This window comes from Alligator sinensis, unplaced genomic scaffold (assembly GCF_000455745.1).
Source record: "Alligator sinensis unplaced genomic scaffold, ASM45574v1 scaffold1485_1, whole genome shotgun sequence".
Classification (NCBI taxonomy): domain Eukaryota; kingdom Metazoa; phylum Chordata; order Crocodylia; family Alligatoridae; genus Alligator; species Alligator sinensis.
The window spans coordinates 107,127-124,802 of NW_005842962.1; the positions used below are offsets into that span (position 1 = coordinate 107,127).

General features: G+C 46.1%; 1 protein-coding gene across 1 annotated transcript; it reads right to left on the minus strand.

The window, feature by feature from the left end:
• Positions 1-4,087: 4,087 nt before the first annotated feature.
• On the minus strand, positions 4,088-12,180 carry LOC102374106 (olfactory receptor 4D5-like). Its single transcript, XM_006036423.2, has 2 exons — positions 11,282-12,180; positions 4,088-4,151 (listed from the first exon to the last, which is right to left on the minus strand). Exons 1-2 carry the CDS (start codon positions 12,178-12,180, stop codon positions 4,088-4,090), a joined length of 963 nt encoding a protein of 320 aa, XP_006036485.2.
• Between the last annotated feature and the right edge of the window lie 5,496 nt (positions 12,181-17,676).

Genomic DNA, 17,676 nt, shown 5'->3' on the forward strand with positions numbered 1-17,676 from the left:
GTGATCATGTTACCTATACAAACCTCCACCACGGGCTTGCTCTTCTGGCCCGGACCTCGGTGGCACCCAAAGCTGCAATCTATCTTCTCATTGTGCGTCTCAGGCATGGGACTGGGGGCCTAGGGCAAAACTGGGATGTCACGGTGTGGCATCCTGTAGGATGGCCGTGATCTCCCTAAGGCCCCCTTCCCATGCCAAGTTGGCCCTAAGGGCACTCTTGATTTTTGCCTGCCACATGTTTTTGATGGTAAAGATAATAGGGAGGCTGCCTTTACATCATCTTGGACATGGTTCTGCTGCACTCACTGACCCTGTGGATTCTTGAACCCTTTGTGGGTCCCATTATACAATGGGTGTTTTGGGGCACCCTAGCCTTATGGGCTATGCGTGGCTCCAACCACCCCTTTACCATGCCCTAAGCCTTGCAGATGGAACCGAGGTTGTTTGGTCTGGGCCCTGTTATGATTTGGCCCCCTTGTCCTCCCTGGGCCATGTCTCACTCTGTGTCCTCTCTGGTGCTTAGGCTCTCCACAGCCCTGTCTTGCTCTGTGTCTCACTGGCGCTCGGGCTCTCCACGGCCCTGTCTCACTCTATGCCTTCACTGGCACCTGGGCTGTCCATCGCTGCAAAGTGCTGCACCCTCTCTGGTGCTGGGCTCAGTGCCCTGCAAATGTTGTGCCCTCTCTGGCACTGGGGTTGCGCTTCACTGGGTGCTTAGGGTTGGCACACTCCTAATGCTGTGCCTTCTCTGGTGCTTGGGTTGGCGCACCCCAATCACTGCCCCCTCACTGGGGCTTCTCAACCGCTGCCCCCCTCTCTGGGGCCGGGTCCACGCTACCGTGGATCCCCTATGAGGCTGCCTCCATCCCCTTATAGCCTCACCCAAGCCACCAGTCTTAAACAGCAAACAAAACATGAGCCCTTGGGCTATAACATAAACTCAAGCCACCTAGCTAAACATCATTTGAGCCACTCCAGGGGTGCTCCATCCCTCATCAGTATCAGGAGCTGTTCATGCAGTCAGGCCTCCCCCCCTTTCCTTGCTCAGGCAGAGCTTCTTCCCCCTTGGCTGCCAGCAGGGAACTGCCACCCCGGCCTCAGCCCTGGGGTTTATATGTGGGCCAGGCCCTGCCCCTTCCAGTCACCTGACCTCTGGCAGGTGTGGGCCACTAGCTCCCTCTGGTTGCCCTGGTAACTAGCAGCTGGGGCTCTCCACTCACTTCTAGGGCTCTTTCCCCAGCAGTTTCCCCTCTTTATAGGAGTAGGGCACCTAAGTGCTCTGCGACACGGGATATATGGCTCTTCTCACCACAGCAGTAACAGAACATTTCCCTGTAGCCCCCTGTATGTCCCTCCCTCCATATGGCCTCTCCTCATCTAGGAGGTGCAGTGGTGGTCTGTCAAGGGGCAAGAGTAGGGCCACTGGCTCAGTCCTTCTTGGGTGCCTCCCCTTCCCCCTCAGCTGCTGCATAATCTTTGCCTAGGTGGAGCACCTCCTCCATCATCTTTTGGTGGTGGTGCCAGACCCATCACTGGGAGCTACCTGCGAGGTGTGTCAAAAATTATTCCAAGACTATCGTATCCACTATCTCTTGAGTGGTGTGTGCTTCTGGCCATAACCATCACTCAGCTAGGTCCTGGAGGGCCTGTGCTAGTAATTGAGGCCATCCCCCCTTGGGTCCCTTCTTGGCCTGGAATTTGTGCCGGTACATCTCTGGTGAAATCTCCAGCCAGTATAAAATAATTGCCTTCACCTTCTTATAGTCCCGTGTCTCTACCCTATTGAGGGCGTGGTAGGTGGCCTGGGCTGGCCCAATAAGGAGAGGCCCCAACTTGGCCACCCCGCTTCCCGGGTCCCATTTTGCGGCCATTGCTGCCCACTCAAATGCCTCTAGGTAAGCTTCTACATCAGCTGACATCGGAGGCAGTCCCAGGCCACCCCCTTCTCTTACCAGGGACATCTGTTGCACTTCAATCTTTTCACAGAGATCTTGTTGGTATGCAAACAGCTGGATCCTTGCTGAATGCAAACAGTCTGCATCCTCACCGTCTCTTCCAGCTGGGCCTGCTGGACCTGGAGGAGTCTTAATGTGAGGTTATGCGCTTGCTGCCAGTCCGTGGGAGCCTGCGTGTTAATGGCTTCCGTCATGCAGTCCATGTTCCCAGCCAATGCACCAGTTTGTTAGCGTGTCCGCGCAGGGTACCGACTGATCCCCTGGTTCTCACCTGCCATGACTTCAATCTTATCAAAGAAATAGGGAGGGGAGAGATGTTGTATGATTAGTACCCATGGAAGGACCACGTTTGGTTTATTTTACAATCGAGGTGCTTTTATTATTCTTCCTTTTACAGGGAACCAGGTGGGAGGCAGCAGCTTGGTGGTTCCTGGGATCACCCCCGTCTTCTGAAGAGGATCCCTGGCACCTCAACTGGGATGGTAAGTGAGGAGGAGTGTCTTGCCTGCTAGTAGCTGTGTCGAACAATCAGTCCCCGCAGGGTCCCCTCCAAGTCCTCTGCCCTGCCTCGGGTGTTGCCGGGCTTCCCCGTCTTATCCAGGTCCTTGCCCACTCCCCATGATCAGAGAAAGGGAGAAGAAGGGTTTTCTTTGTTTCTCTCACATGTGGGCTCCCTGCTGCTAATTACCTTATTAGCAGCTTGTTACAGGTGCCGCCCAGTCTCTTTTGCCGCGCAGTGCCGGCGTGCAGGTTCAGGAGTTCACCTGTGGTCAAGTCCCGTGTTCTTGGCCCCCAGTGTTCCACTCCCCTCGGGGTCTGGATGCTGTTCTGGGACTCTTTAGGGGTCTAGGCTGGTGACCTCCCGCTCCGTTTGGCTTTCAGGTTGCCTCTTTGTGTCCCGGTGCCAAAACTGTGCCTTCTTCCCGCGCTGCAGCTCCACTGTTCCCCACACTCACTGCCGTTCTCGCAGATTCCTGGTAGGTGGTGTGTGGGCCTGTGGGTCCTGAGCTCTGGGATCCCTCGGCTCCCACTGATCCTGCGTTGTGGATCTCTCCTCTTGGATCCTTCTCTCGGAGAGTCTCCCCCACAGCTCCTCTCTTGTCCTGTGGTGCCCGAAAGCAACTTCCCTGGGCATTGTCCTCTTCATATCCCCAAGCACTGAGCCCCATTGGCTTTCCACGGGCGTGGGGCATCTTCTTGCCCCGCCAGGCCATAATCACTACCAGCTGCAAGATCTCTCAAGTAACAGGGTTTCAGTTGGGAACTCTGTTACAGTGAGTCTGGAGACAAATATTCAAAAAGGAAAATAGAAATAGCTTATGCTGAACAGTGACTGTGTCTGCATTTGCAGGTGCTAGCAATCCTGCCAGCTCTTCCCAGATCATTACCAGCTTCACTTGCTGGGGACTAGAACAATATATAAATCTTGCACTAGACAATAGGGTTCCTAAACAAATTTCTCCCCAAAAGGCTTCTTTTAAATCCTGTATTTATTCTCTATTCAGGTTCTCAGAGAACATATTTATCTCAGTAGATGTTTTGCTTCCCCCCAGATAGATATCTATCTGACAGGTTAGGTGTCTTTCCCATTATTATTATATTCAGGAAGTACAGAGGCATTAGTTTGCAACTCTCTCTTCAGTTGGGATCTGCTGAGCACAGATGATCCCAATAAGAGACACCTAATGCTTTTTCCTTCTGAAAGATATTTGGCCATTTTTTCTTCTATTCTCAGTTCTTCATAAACAGTCAGTCTCATCTTTTCTCCATGTAATACATATACATGCCAGAGCTTTCTGATATGCAAATATGTGTAGTGAGAAGTCAGTGGGTTTATAGCCAGGACAATTTGTTGATTAAGACAGATTACAAAAATATAAAGATACCATATCTTTACTATAAAGACACCATATAAAGATACCTTAAAATTTAAAAAATATAAAAATACCATGGTTCATGCAAACATGTAAGTGATAACAATAAACAGCTTCACATTGTCCATTTACAGGGAACAAACATGATAGCAGTAAACTCAATTTGGGAAATAGTTACGTACAATAAATAATACCCCTTCCCCTCTAAATAATTACTGCCAATAGGTGTACCCTGTGACAAGTGTTTTAGAGTGTAGTTCAATGCTTAACCTTGTGTGGACTTTTTAAGGTGAATATATGAATAAAATGAACCTTTCTAAACCTCATAGTTTTAGAGTGATGTTGTAGCCATGATTGTCCATGGATTATGTGAAAGGCAAGAATCTTTGCAGGTGATATATTTTATTGACTAACTTTCAAAACCTGGAATTCAGAGATGTGGGGTGGAGTGAAAATATTGGGAGTCAGGATTCCTGACTTCTGCTACCATCTCTAGAAGAGAACATGAAGTAAGTACACTTAGGTAGTTTCAAGTCTGAGTACTTGGGTTTTGTTACCAATCTGGCAGAACAGCAGGCTCATGACACTTGAGATGAGTTGGAAAACCAGGAATCACTGCTTCTAGGACAGTACAAGGCACACCCTATTATTATACTTTCTCCTTCTTCCTATGTCACACATTCTGTCCAACTATCACCAGCTGAGAAGTAATTTAATTTTTTTTCTGAACGAAGGAGCATAGACTGTGATACCTAGTCACACAAATCCTTCTACACTGGCCAACATTGGTTGGTTCAGAGCAAACTGCTGAAATCTCCCATTAACCCAATTTTCATTTATTAAAACACTAACTTCTATGGAAAAAATCTTCATACCTTTTGATATTCAGTGATATTATACTTCCAAATATGAGATTTCATAGATTTCATAAACATTAGGGCTGGAAGGGACCTCAGAAGATCTTTGAGTCCAGCCCCCTGCCCCAGGGGCAGGAATTCAGCCGGGGTCATAGGATCCTAGCAAGATAAACATCCAAATGTCTCTTGAAGGAGTTCAAAGTAGGTGGTTGAACCACCTGCAGCAGCACTCTATTCCAAACCTTGGGGGCTTGGACAGTAAAGAAGTTCTTTATGTCCACCCTGAAATGGTCATGGAGGAGTTTGTGACCTTTTAACCTTGTCATCCCTTGGGGCACTCTGGTGAGCAGATGTTCCCCCAGATTCTGGTGAGCACCCATTATAAACTTATAGGCAGCCACCAGATCAGCCCTGAGCCTGTGCTTTTTCAGGTTGAAGAGTCCCGTAGTTCTCAGCCTGTCATCATCATGCGTGTGGCTCTCCTGCACTCTCTCAAGCTTCTCTACATCCTTTTTAAATTGTGGTGCCCAAAATTGCACGTAGTACTCCAGCTGTGGCCTCACTAAGGCCGAGTACAATGGGAGAATGACGTTCTGGGGTTTGCTTGAGAAGCATCTATGGATGCAAGCCAGCATTTTTCTGACTTCACAAGCTACAGCATCACATTGATGACTCATGTTCATCTTGTGGTTAATCATGACCCCCAAGTTCCTTTTGTCCATAGTGCTAGCCATCGTAGCACTGCTGAGCCTGTAAGCATGCTATGGGTTTTTCTTCCCAAGGTGGAGAACCTTGCATTTTTCAGTGTTAAACACCATCAGGATCTTCTGAGGTCCCTTCCAGCCCATTTCCTGAGCCTGTCAAGGTCAGCCTGGATCGCCCTCCTGTCCTCAGGTGTGGACGCTTTTACCCCAAAGTTTGGTGTCATCGGCAAACTTGCCCAGTCCACTTCTGATACCAGTGTCCACATCATTAATGAAGACGTTGAAGAGTATAGGCCCAAGGACAGAGCCTTGAGGGACCCCACTGGTCATAGCGCACCACAACGATTGACTCCCATCAACCACCACCCTCTGGGTCTGACCACGGAACCAATTCCCTAGCCAGTGGATTATGGTGAAGCTAAGGACACTTTCCTCCCTTTCTTGAAGATAGGCACCACATTGACCTTCATCCAATCTTAGGACACTTCACCAGGGTGACAGGAGTTCTCAAAGATTCAATGTCAGCTTGCAGGGATGTGTAGCTCTCCTTGACATAGAGAGCTACACCCCCACCCCTTTTGTCCACTTGATCTCTCCTGTACAGGGTATAGCTGTCTATACCTGTGGCCCAGTCATGGGTGGAGTCCCACCAGGTCTCCGTTATCCCTATGACATTGTAATTATTTGTGTTAAGCAGGAGGACAAGTTCCTCCTGTTTATTTCCCAAGCTCCTGGCATTTGTGTATAGGCAGGCAAGTGTTTCTATGGGGGCCCTTGCCTTGCCTACAGATCATTCCAGGGCTGGGGAAGGGGTGGGATCCCTTAAGTGCCTTGGCCTGCTGGCTTTGCAAAGGTTGCTCAGTGGGCAGCAGTGGCGGTAGTCCCCCCCATCCCCTGGCAGGTTTAGTTTAAAGCCCGGTGGAGCAGGTCAGCCAGTTTGGCTGAGAAGAGCCTCCGCACCAGCAGAGAGGTGGAGGCTGTCCCTTCCCAGCAGCTCGCTGCCTCTCTCACCCAAGAGCGAACTGTGGTCATGGAAGCCAAAGCTTTCCCAATGACACCAGCACCTCAGTCTTTGGTTTACTACCTCGATCCTCCTCTCCCTCCTCAGCCCATAGCCCAAAACTGGGATGATTGAGGAAAGCATCACCTGTGCCCCCAGACCCTTACTCTCCACTTCAAAATCCCGGTAGCACTTCAGGACCCAGCTGGGACTGCTCCGAGCCCTGCCATTTGTACCCACATGGATAAGGAGCATAGGGTAGTGGTCAGTAGGCCAGAGGAGCTTAGGGATCTTCTCTGCAATGTCTCGGATGTGGGATCCCGGGAAACAGCAGACTTTCCATGCTAAGGGGTTGCGGCAGCAGATTTTTCCCTCTGTCCCCCTCAGGATGGAGTCTCCCATGACAAACACTTTGCATTTTGTCTTGGGGACAGCAGGGGCAGTAGCTACAGTTGAGCCTGTGTTGCCTGCAGGAGCTGGCAGCTTATCGGCCTCTGCTGGGGCTGCAAGAGATTCATACTTGTTGTAAAGCTCCAGTGAGGTGGAGACCTTGGTGCGGCGGGCCTTCGGCCCCTTGACCACCTTGGTCCAAAACTCTAGGCTGGACAGAATGGGAGGTCCCTGAATGCTCCCTTCACCTGGAAGGTGACCCTAGTCTACCCTTCACCTTCAGATGGTGAAGGGTCTGGCAGTAGGAGTCGATCTCCCACTCACCATCCCTGATGGCATGTAGTCTCTGGACTGCAGCCTGAAGCTCCTCTAGCTGGCACACAAGAGACCCCAAAAGGGAGCAGACCTCATAAGTGGTGATGGCCAGGCTCCCAGACCCCAGGGCCTGAAAAAGTGTCAGGCAGCCCCCACAGCTAAAAGCCAGAGGCTCCTTCTGCGTGGAGCCCAGAACCATGGGCTCCATCTGGGTAGAGGCCTGTGATGCACCAGAAGGGGGGCTGCAGACTCCGATGGGACCATCGGGGTGTAGCGCATGCCCATCTGCACGGTGCCACTGGTAGGTGGGCTTCTGATGGGACTGGCTTCCCTAGGGCTAACTGGCAGGGCCTCAAGTCCTCCCACTCACTCTCCTGCACAAACTCCCATGCTAGCTCACACGCCCGACAGACAAGTGCACTTGTTTGTGCGGCCTGTTCATGAGGCTCCAGTTGTGTGGCTCCCTTGGGGGCTGGATGAAGTAGGAGCTGGGTTGGGGTGAGACCCTCCTCGGCTCCTCTCAGTTGCCTCCCTGCAGCTAAGCTGGGCTAGTCCCCTCCCACCATGGGCCCTGCTTACCTCTGGCTGTGCTGGGGGTTGGCGGGGGTGCTCCATGGTGGTTGGGGGTCATTGGGGGGCTTTGGGGTGCAGGGGCACAATGGGCTTTCACACATGCATCTCACACTGCTCCCTAAGCCCAACTCCAGGATTCAAAGCAGGGGCTTTGAAGTGGTTTCCCTGGCTTCAATAGGTGTCAGGGTTTTTGTTTGTTTTTGTTCTATTTTCCTACTTTTTAATAGAAAATCCTTCATACCCGTAACAGTGTATAAATGCTTCAAAGTAGGAGGAATTTAAATTTCTACTTATTTTTACTCTTATTAAATGAATTAGTTCTCACTTTTCCATTAATATATAAAATTGTACTTGATTCCTTTTCAACTCTGGAACACAATATAATCATCTAGCAATGAGTTGCATAGTTTAACTACAAGTGAGCAATAGTAGGAGAAACTACTAAGTACTGATGATTGAATTTTGTAGCAATCAAAGTTCATATTGTTTGGGGCTGATGAGTTCAAGAGAACCTAATTAGATGCTCTAATGTAAGTAATTAGATGTTCAAACCCAACTGCAATCCAATGTGACTGGGTTGTCAAAATGAGAAATTAGAAATATCTGAACCTAAATATTTAAGGAGCACTTTAGAGTGGCATTGCTTTCTCCCTTTTTATTAAGAAAGTGGCCATGAAATTTTCCACAGATTTCTGATAATGGCATATTTTGATTATACAGATATTTTCTTCAATGTTCCTACTTCCACTGATATTTTTAAAGTTTTTGACAAGACAATATAGCAAACAAGCTAAGGCAGAACTCTTTTTGGTTTATAGTTCTTTAAAGCAGAGAAAAATATTCAAGTGTCACAGCTGGCAGGACAGAAACTGTGAAAAATAGACATTCTGGTTCCATAGTCAGTGTTGACTACTACAGACACGTGTACAATGGGCCAGGTCCTAGTAGGAATTCGGGTGCCTGTGTAAATGAATAACTGAAAATTCTGGCACTGAGCGCCTTGTTACACTAAGTTTAGGCAGCTCCTGGAGCTCTTTACTCCTGGATTGTCCACACATTAGTTGCTGAAACTAGTTTTAAGCATACTTTAAGTAGCTTAACGTTATGCCATTCCAGAGCAGGTTTATCTCTGATCCGTGTGTTACCCAGATCATGTTCCATTAATGTGTGGCCACTCCCCACAGATGAGCCATCCAAGTTCCAGTCCTCCAGCCTCCCAGGATGCAGTGTCCTATCCCCTCCCTGTTCTATGTGGACAAACTTTCCATCCCCTCAACTCTACTACCGGGGTGGGGGGCAGGGAGTTCTGGCACCAAGCCCACCTCCCCCTCCTGCCCCCTGGGGTGTGACCTTCCCATTCCCATGGATGCAAACCCAAGCAAACAGATCACAGGGCACAGATGGGTCTGGGAGTTGAATTTAGGGGGGTGGGATGAAACAAGGTGTGGGGCTGGATCAGATCCCCATGAGCTTGGGGGTTCCTTCCTTCACCCCAACCATCCTGAGAAGCATAACTAGCACTCCCTATGTCCCAATTAATTTAAACATGAAACCTTCTTCTTTAATTTACTTCATCTCTTTTTTTAACTTTTTAATTTTATCCTTAAGTGGCTGACTGACTTAATTTCATGACCCTTCCCCCATTACCACTTATATTTTACCTCCCATTTCATTACCTAACCCCAACCCATTTACACGCCACCTCCTAGCTTCATGCTCCTACTCCCCTCCCCTCAGCTCATCTGTCAAACAGCCCACCTAGCGCAGGGATAGCAGCCTGCCCTGCTTAGCTCACAGCTGTGGCTCTTAGTTTGCTCCTGCTCATCAGCCATCTAGTGACAAGTCATAGCTGTACATGTGGGAGACAGAGAAGGTTTATAGCTTTAAGGTGTGACTGCTCCAAATTCAAATTAGCACTAACACCAATCAACATTTGAGCAGATCAAAGTGCAATGTGTAACAAGGTCCAGAGTCTGGAATTTCCTTTTATCTCAGGTAAATAGAATTTCCTTGCTAATGCACCAGGAGGAGGAGGCCCTTTACATCTTTTAAGCTTGATGGCCTAGGAGTTAGGTAACTTGGTGGGGACTTGGAGTCCCAGGTTTTATATTCACTTCCTCTCCCACCCCAAAATGATTTGAACCTGCTTCTTGGGAAAATGCTCTAAGCCTTTCCCATCACATGAAGCTAACTAACAGGGGAGCCCAGAAAGCTCCATTGGCATGCCCAGGAGAAAAAATAACATAGAAGAGGGGTATGATTGGTTTGATGGATGCTGTCCTAGAGGGGACAGAGACTTGCTTCCTGCTATTCTGGGTGAATTCTGATCCGTAGGTAAATGCCCTAAACAATGGTTATTGGATTAAAAATGGGAGAGTCCTCCTCTGTGTCTAACTCCTACTACTTGTCTTGCTTTGCTGACTAAAACTTTTGGACTTGCCCAGCCTTGCACACATACATGGTTGACTCTGTTTCCCCCAGATAGCTGCCCTCTTTGAATGCAGCCCTTGGTAAGCTAGCAAAGGCAATACCAAACTTTGCATAAATGCCAAAAACTGCTGTTGTGTAGCTATATGTGTGCCACTTAGGTGCACAAACAATAAATAGGATCTAATCCTATCCCACTCCCTCGCATGGAGTCTTTATTATATTTAATATAGACCTGTATATTCCAATCTTTTATCTTTGACATGCCACACACTACAACTGGCCCAAAGTTATAATAAAAAGGCTATGTATAAAACAAACAAATAACAAAAAAACTAGGAATGTAGCTGAAGCATTTTTTCCCAAGAAAAATATTTTTAAAGTGTGTTTTCTTTTTCTAAAAAAAATAGTAAATATCCAAAAAAGTAAGAACGCATTTTTTTGGAACTGTCAGATATCAATCTTCTAATTTTATATGGAAGTTTTTCTGGATGGTCATATGACAAGGCTTTCTGTTGTTTCTGATATGTTGTCCAAGTTTCACACCTATACAACAGGGTAAGGATGGGTCCTGATCTCATGATCACTGAATAAATTATTTTAGAGATGTCAAAAGGCAGCACTAGCAGTTTTTATTCAGGGTTGAATATAATCATCTATGTTTGTTTTGGAAAAGGTGACTACTCAGGTAAAGGAAATGCTCAACATTTTTCGAGCATTGCCTTCTAATTGTAGTATGTGGAGAAGCAGATGGTTAGTTTGGGATATGTTGGTAAAGCATTTTGGTTGTTATAAAGTTGGCAAGAAGTCCAAGCATTTAATATTCTTCACAGAAGCAGTCAAAAGAGTGACCTGGTGCTTTTCAACTGAGTGGGCACATGACACAATCATCAGCGTGCTGCACATCAGTAATGGAAGCATTGGTTATCTTGGATTTGGAACATAACTGGTTGGTATTAAAGAGATTTCCATCCATGTCGATTGATGCAAAGGAATAAAAACCACCATATTGTCACTCATGGATAATCTACCTTGATTATTACTTTCCATTCCTCCAAAAAGCCAAAGTCAATTAGATCAAAAGCATCTACTGTTGCACTTTTGCAAAGAAGACAGAAGACTGAACATTTCAAAATTAAATTATTGCTTTCATGTTATTCCTGAGAACAAGATCCTGCTAATTAACCTCTTGATGGCAGCTTTCATTTCATTGTTTCTCAAAGTGTAAATTAAAGGGCTCAGCATTGGGGTGACGCCTGTGTAGAGTACAGAGACAGACTTGTCCCATGGGAAAGTACGGAATGGCCGAGCATAAATCAATGTTGAAGGAAGGAAAATTAAGCACACAACTACAATCTGGGCTCCACATGTGGAAAAAGCTTTGTGCTTCCCTTCTGTGATATGTGTCCTTATTTTGATCAAGATGATTGTGTAGGATAACATCAAAATGATGAATATCAGTGTTGTGATCAAACCATTGTTGGAGACTGTTAGCAGCTCCAACAGAAAAGTTTCTGTACAGACCAGTTTGATGACCTGTGGAACATCGCAATAGAAATTGTCAAGTTTGTTTGGTCCACAGAATGGCAACTGTACTAACAGTATTATCTGGATAATTGAATGAATAAAGCCACCCAACCATGCTCCTGCCACCAGCCCCATACACACACTCTGGTTCATAATTGTTGTGTAGTGCAGTGGTTTATGGATAGCTATATACCGGTCAATAGCCATCACCCCAAGGAAAAAGACTTCAGCTCCCCCTGTAAGATGGGAGAAGAACATCTGAGAAAAGCAGCTGGCAAATGAGACAATCATTCCTTGAGTGAGGAGTCCTGACAACATGAGGGGTACAGTGCTGGACCCATAGGTCACATCTGCAAAAGCCAAGTTGGCCAGGAGGAAGTACATAGGGGTGTGGAGGTGAAGATCAAAGATTACTGTGGCAATGATGGTGAAGTTTCCAATCCAGGTCATCATATAGACAAACAGAAAAATGAAGAAAAGGAGAAATCTTAGTTTAGGATTCTGGCAGAGACCCAAGAGGATAAATTCTGTCACCGTGGTGGTGAAATTCTGTTCCATTTAGTATTGTTGCACAAAACCTGGACAGGGAAGATCAGTAACAACCTCAGTCATAATAGATTATGCATATATGTATATGTGTTAGCCTGTGTGTGTATACATGGAGTTTTATCATCTCATTTGCTTAACAAAAGATCTTTTTTATTCTGTTTGTTTTCAGGGAAACAGAGCAGATGTCTCCCTTTATTCCTTTTTTCATTCACTTTTTCTAATCTTTTGAAATATGTATCAAAATACATTATTTGTAAGGTTTGAAAATAAACTCCTCATTTGAAAAAAATGACCAGTGACTATCGGCAGTGCAACTTCTAGTGCTCAGAGCAACAATTTAATGCTGGTGACTGAACACCAAGAAGTATGATGAATGGAATTTCTCTATCACCAGGGTCATAAGACTATAGAACTGGAAGAAACATCCTGGGTCATCAACGCCAGTCCCCCAGTGTCCCAGGCAGACCTAAAATATAATTACCTTCATAAATTGTTAAAACTGGGCATGTCTACATGAGTGATTGATATGCATGAAGAAATTCCACAGCATATTGCTCTGGAGTTTGTGTGCATCACATGAACCCTGGTCAGACAAGAGCCCGGGCTTACAGAGGACCCAGAAGGTCAGCCTGCAAGCCCAGGGCTGCTCCAGCTGGACTCCACATGCTGCAGAGAGGCTGGCTGAGGCATGAGAGTGCTTCAGCATAGGGGCTGCCTGCAGGCTAGCCCCTCACTGCCCCCAGCCAGCCAGGGCGACATCTACAATTTTATTGTACAAGTACTACCCTGCTGCAGAAGGTATTAGTTTTGTGATCCGTAACAGGGGTGCACATTTATGCTAAGACATAAGATGCCAAGTCATTTCCATGAACTAGGAGGAGAGAATTATGAAATCAATTTCTAAGAGCACATATAGAAAAAAGGTGGTAAGATGAAGTCTTGGTGCTGGAAATGAAGAATGAACAAGGGGAAAAAAGCAGAACAAAAAAAATGTATATATAATACGTAGGATTTCATATAGGTTATACCCTGTCTTTATGGTTGTTATATAAACATTTCAGGGTTCCACTGGTACTTATTTTTTACCAGATAAATCTTAATAGTCTGCTGGTCAAGAGGAAACTTTTATCTTTGTGTCCTGGTCAACTAAAAATTCCCCTCTCTAAATATAGGCATTATGATGATACAAACAATTAAATTCCAGTCGATACATAGGGTTACGAGGAATGTGTGTGTGTGTAGGGGAGAGAAGGGGCAGGGATGTAACCTGCAGGGGTCTGGTTTTAAGCATGGCTTTGCTGCTCCCAGTTAACTTTCTATTTTGAGCTCAGAGGCCAGGGAGAGGGTTTGTCACCTCAAAGTCAAACACATTCCTAAAGCTCTCTAATTCCAGTTCTATGGAACAAGTACTGCCCACTCTTCAGGAGAAGCAATCAAGAGTCATGGGTACTTTTTTGCCTCTAGGACAGGGTTGGCAACAAATGGCTTGTGGGCCAGTGGCTTGCAGAGCCACTGGGTCTGGCCCATGGAAATGGAGGGCTTTGACTCTGCCCCTGCCTGTGTTAGATGTGGGCAGAGAGGAGCTCTGCCAAGCCCTGCATTGCTGTCACTTCTCCCTGCAGCACAGACAGAGCTTCCAGCCAGTGGGGAACTGAGCAGGGGCTGGACAGCTTGCAGCTGTGGGTGGAGAGAAGTGCCTGAGGCATAGATGCAGCTCCCAGCTGTCTTGTTCTGGCTCAGGCCCAAATCCACACTGGCTGGAAGATGAACAGCTCCAGCTGCGAGGCGGGGGAGCAGGAAGTCAGAAGTGCCAGGAGCACCTGGCCCTGGTGTGGGCACAGGCAAACTGCCCTGCTTCTGATGCACTGCAGAAGTCACCTGGCCCACGCTGGACTGGGGCAGTCCACAAGCTTTTAGCCTCTGCTGTAGGAAATAAGTTATTAAAACAGAGCACCAACCAACAGCAGTCTTGGTTTCTCTGTGGAACTGAGACAAAGCTTGGTCCAGTGCTTAGAAGAGAGGCCGATGAGAAGTGTGATTTTTATATATCACTATCTCCATTTGTAATCGCATGTCAGTAGTTTTGGCTGATATATATATCTCCAGAACATGAGGATGTTCTCTTCTATTCCTCACAGGAAGTTATGAAGGAAAAGTGATTTATGTATATGCACAATTCTATATATAAAAAAAAAATTGCAGTAGTACTGAATGTACCTTTACCCAGACTACCCTTTCCTTATCTGAGCATTCCCACATGTATTATGGAAGCACATATCCTTAGCAGAGGTGTTTAGAATATTTTCAGCAAAATATGCTGCTTCATCAAAGCCAAATGCTTTGGCAAGGCTTTTGATAGAACATTTCTAAGCACCAGGTTTTTCTGGTCACTATGATCAAAGAGATGAAGGTGAGGAAAAAGAAGGGGGCAGAGAAAAAAACAAAGACAGAGATTAATTAGTCAAACTGACCTTGTTGATTCAAAATTGGAAACTTCAGTATCTTTTTTTCTCTCTGCCAGATCACCCTAAATATTTTTTTGTTTAGTTCTATTTGCATAATAAACACATACTGAAAAGCTAAATTGTAGAATCATAGAAAATTAGGGTTGGAAGAGACCTCAGGAGGCCACCTAATCCAACCCCCTGCTCAAAGAAGGATGATCCACAAATAGATCACCCCAGCCAAGGCTTTTAAAAGGCTAGCCAGGTCTTAAAAACCTCCAAGGATGAAGAGGCCATAACCTCTCTGGGTAAACTTTTTCAGTGCTTTACTACCCTCCTAGTGAGAAAATGCTTACTAATATCTAACTTAAACTTCCCTTGCTGCAACTTGAGATTGTTGCTCCTTCTTCTGTCATCTGCCACCACTGAGAACAATCTATCTCCATTTTCTTTTGAACCCTCCCCCACTTCAAGTAGTTGAAGGCTGCTATTAAATTCCCCCTCAGTCTTATCTTCTCTGGAATAAATAAGCCTTGTTCCCTCAGCCTCTTCCCAGAAGTCATGTGCCCCAGCCCTCTAACCATTTTTGTTACCCTCTGTTGGATTCTTTCCAATTTGTCCACCTCCTTTCTGTAGTGAGGGGCCCAGAACTGGACACAGTACTGCAGATGTGGCCACACCAGTGTTGATTAGAGGAGAAGAATCACTTCCCCTGATTTGCTGGGAACACTCCTACTAATGCAGCCCAGGATGCCGTTTGCCTTCTTGGCAACAAGGACACGCTTTTGGCTCATATTCAGCTTATTGTTCACTGTAACCCTGAGGTCCTTTTCTGCAGAGTTGGTGCCCAGCCAGTTAGCCCCCAGCCTGTACCGGTGCATGGGATTGCTCCGTCCTAAGTGCAGGACTTTGCAAAAGTCCTTGTTGAACCTCATGAGATTCCTTTTGTTGCAATCCTCCAATTTGTCTAGGTCACTCTGAATCCTAGCCCTACCCTCTAGCATATCTACTATTCTGCAGCTTGGTGTGATCTGCAAACTTGCTGAGGGTGCACTTTATGCCATCTTCCAGGTCATGATGAACATATTAAACACAACTGTCCTAGGACCAATCCCTGGGGCACTCCACTTGATACCGGCTGCCAACTGACTACTACCCTCTGAGCCCAGTGCTCCAGCCAGTTTTCTATCCACATTCCAGTCCAGTCCATTCTTCCTTAATATTGTTAATATTCCTGAATATTGTTGTGAGGTTAAAGTATAATCCTCCTTTATGATTTCATCCCTTGTATCACACCAGATCTTTCCCATACTTTAAAATAAAATATCTTACCTATTGTAGCCGTATTTTCAGTGATGACTGCCTTTATGAAGTCAAGTTTTTATGACTGCCTTTTATGAAGTGCAGCACTCTCATGGTGAACTAGAAAACACATCTACTTCCAAAGAGGATCAGCTCTAGAAATATTCCATTTATATCATTTAAGTTCCAGCTGCCACTGGCATTAGGATAAACTGCCAATCGACTTGAGTTTCACTGAGCATTACCCATACAGATGCTACATCGGGGATTTGACTATTAGGCTCTGGCAGTTCAGTTCCAATGGGGATCATTATAAAGTTCACTGAGCTCTCAGTTTTCCAATTCTGTATTTTGTATTTTTCAAGTTTCCTTTTTATGCGTTTTTTTCTGATTTCAAATAGCTGAAAATATAATAAAAGTTGTTCCCCAGTTTTTTTAAGATTTTGAAAACTATCTAAAAAATGTCCACTGATTTGCTTTTAACCATTGTTAAAAACCATCACTGGGGCAGTTGAGTTCCCATCTTATTATTCTGAAATAAAACAAGAGAAGAAATGCAAAGTATAGAACTCACTGACGCATGTGATTACTGAAGCTGGACATTAACCAAAAGCAACTCAATAGAGCAAATTATTGCATATTAAGAAGAATACCGTTAGCAATTACTTTGCTTGACATGAAGTAGATTCATAGATGTTACAGTCGGAAGGGACCTCAGCAGGTCAACAAGTCTAACCCCCTGCCCTGGAAAGGAAAAAGCGCTGGGGTCAGACGACCCCAGCTAGGTGCTTGTCCAGTCTCCCCCAGCTGGGCTGACTTCCCACCCCCGCACGATCTAGCCCTGGGAATGGGAAATCAGCCCAGCTGGACTGACTTCCCATCCACAGCACTATGGTCGAAACATTTCAACGCCCCTTGTTTCCTTTCGATTTTGCTGTTTCGACCTCAAAATGAGTTGAAACAGTGTCAAAATGAAACAGCCAGCAAAATTTCACACAACCTTACTGCTAATGCATGATACAGTGCGGTTAGCTTTGTTGATCACTTTGTCACATTGACAACTCATGTTCATCTTGGAGTCAACTATGACTCCAAGATCCCTTTCCGCTGCTGTGCTGCTGAGAAGGTCATCCCTCAGCCTATGTGTGTTGGTGGTTTTTTTTGCCCAGGTGCAGCACTTTGCACTTTTCTTTGTTGAACTGCATCCTATTTCGTTCTGCCCATTTTCCCACATGGATCTGTTTCCTACCTTCTGGTGTGTTAGCTTTGCCCCATAATTTGGTATCATCTGAGAACCTGAACAGGGTGCTCTCTAGGCCCTTGTTCAAGTCATTTATGAAGACATTGAACAGCACTGGTCCAAAGACGAAGCCTTGCAGGACTCCATTGCCCACATCTTTCCAGGTTGATGACAGTCTGTCCACCACCACTCTCTGGATGTGACCCCTAAACCAATTTGCCACCCACCTGACCGTGTACTCCTCTACATCACAACCTGTCAGTTTATTTACAAGAACAGAATGAGATACCATATTGAAGGCCTTCTTAAAGTCTAGGCAGATGACATCTACCTCACTCTTGTGTCTAAGCATTTTGTGACCTGGTCATAAAAAGAAACACGGTTAGTCAGGCAGGATCTACCTGCAATGAACCAGTGTTGATTTCCTTTCAGCATTATTTCCCCTGCTGGGCTCCCACAAATGTGATCTTTAACATTTTTCCAGTTTTCCCAAGGTTAGAGGTGAGACTGGCCTATAGT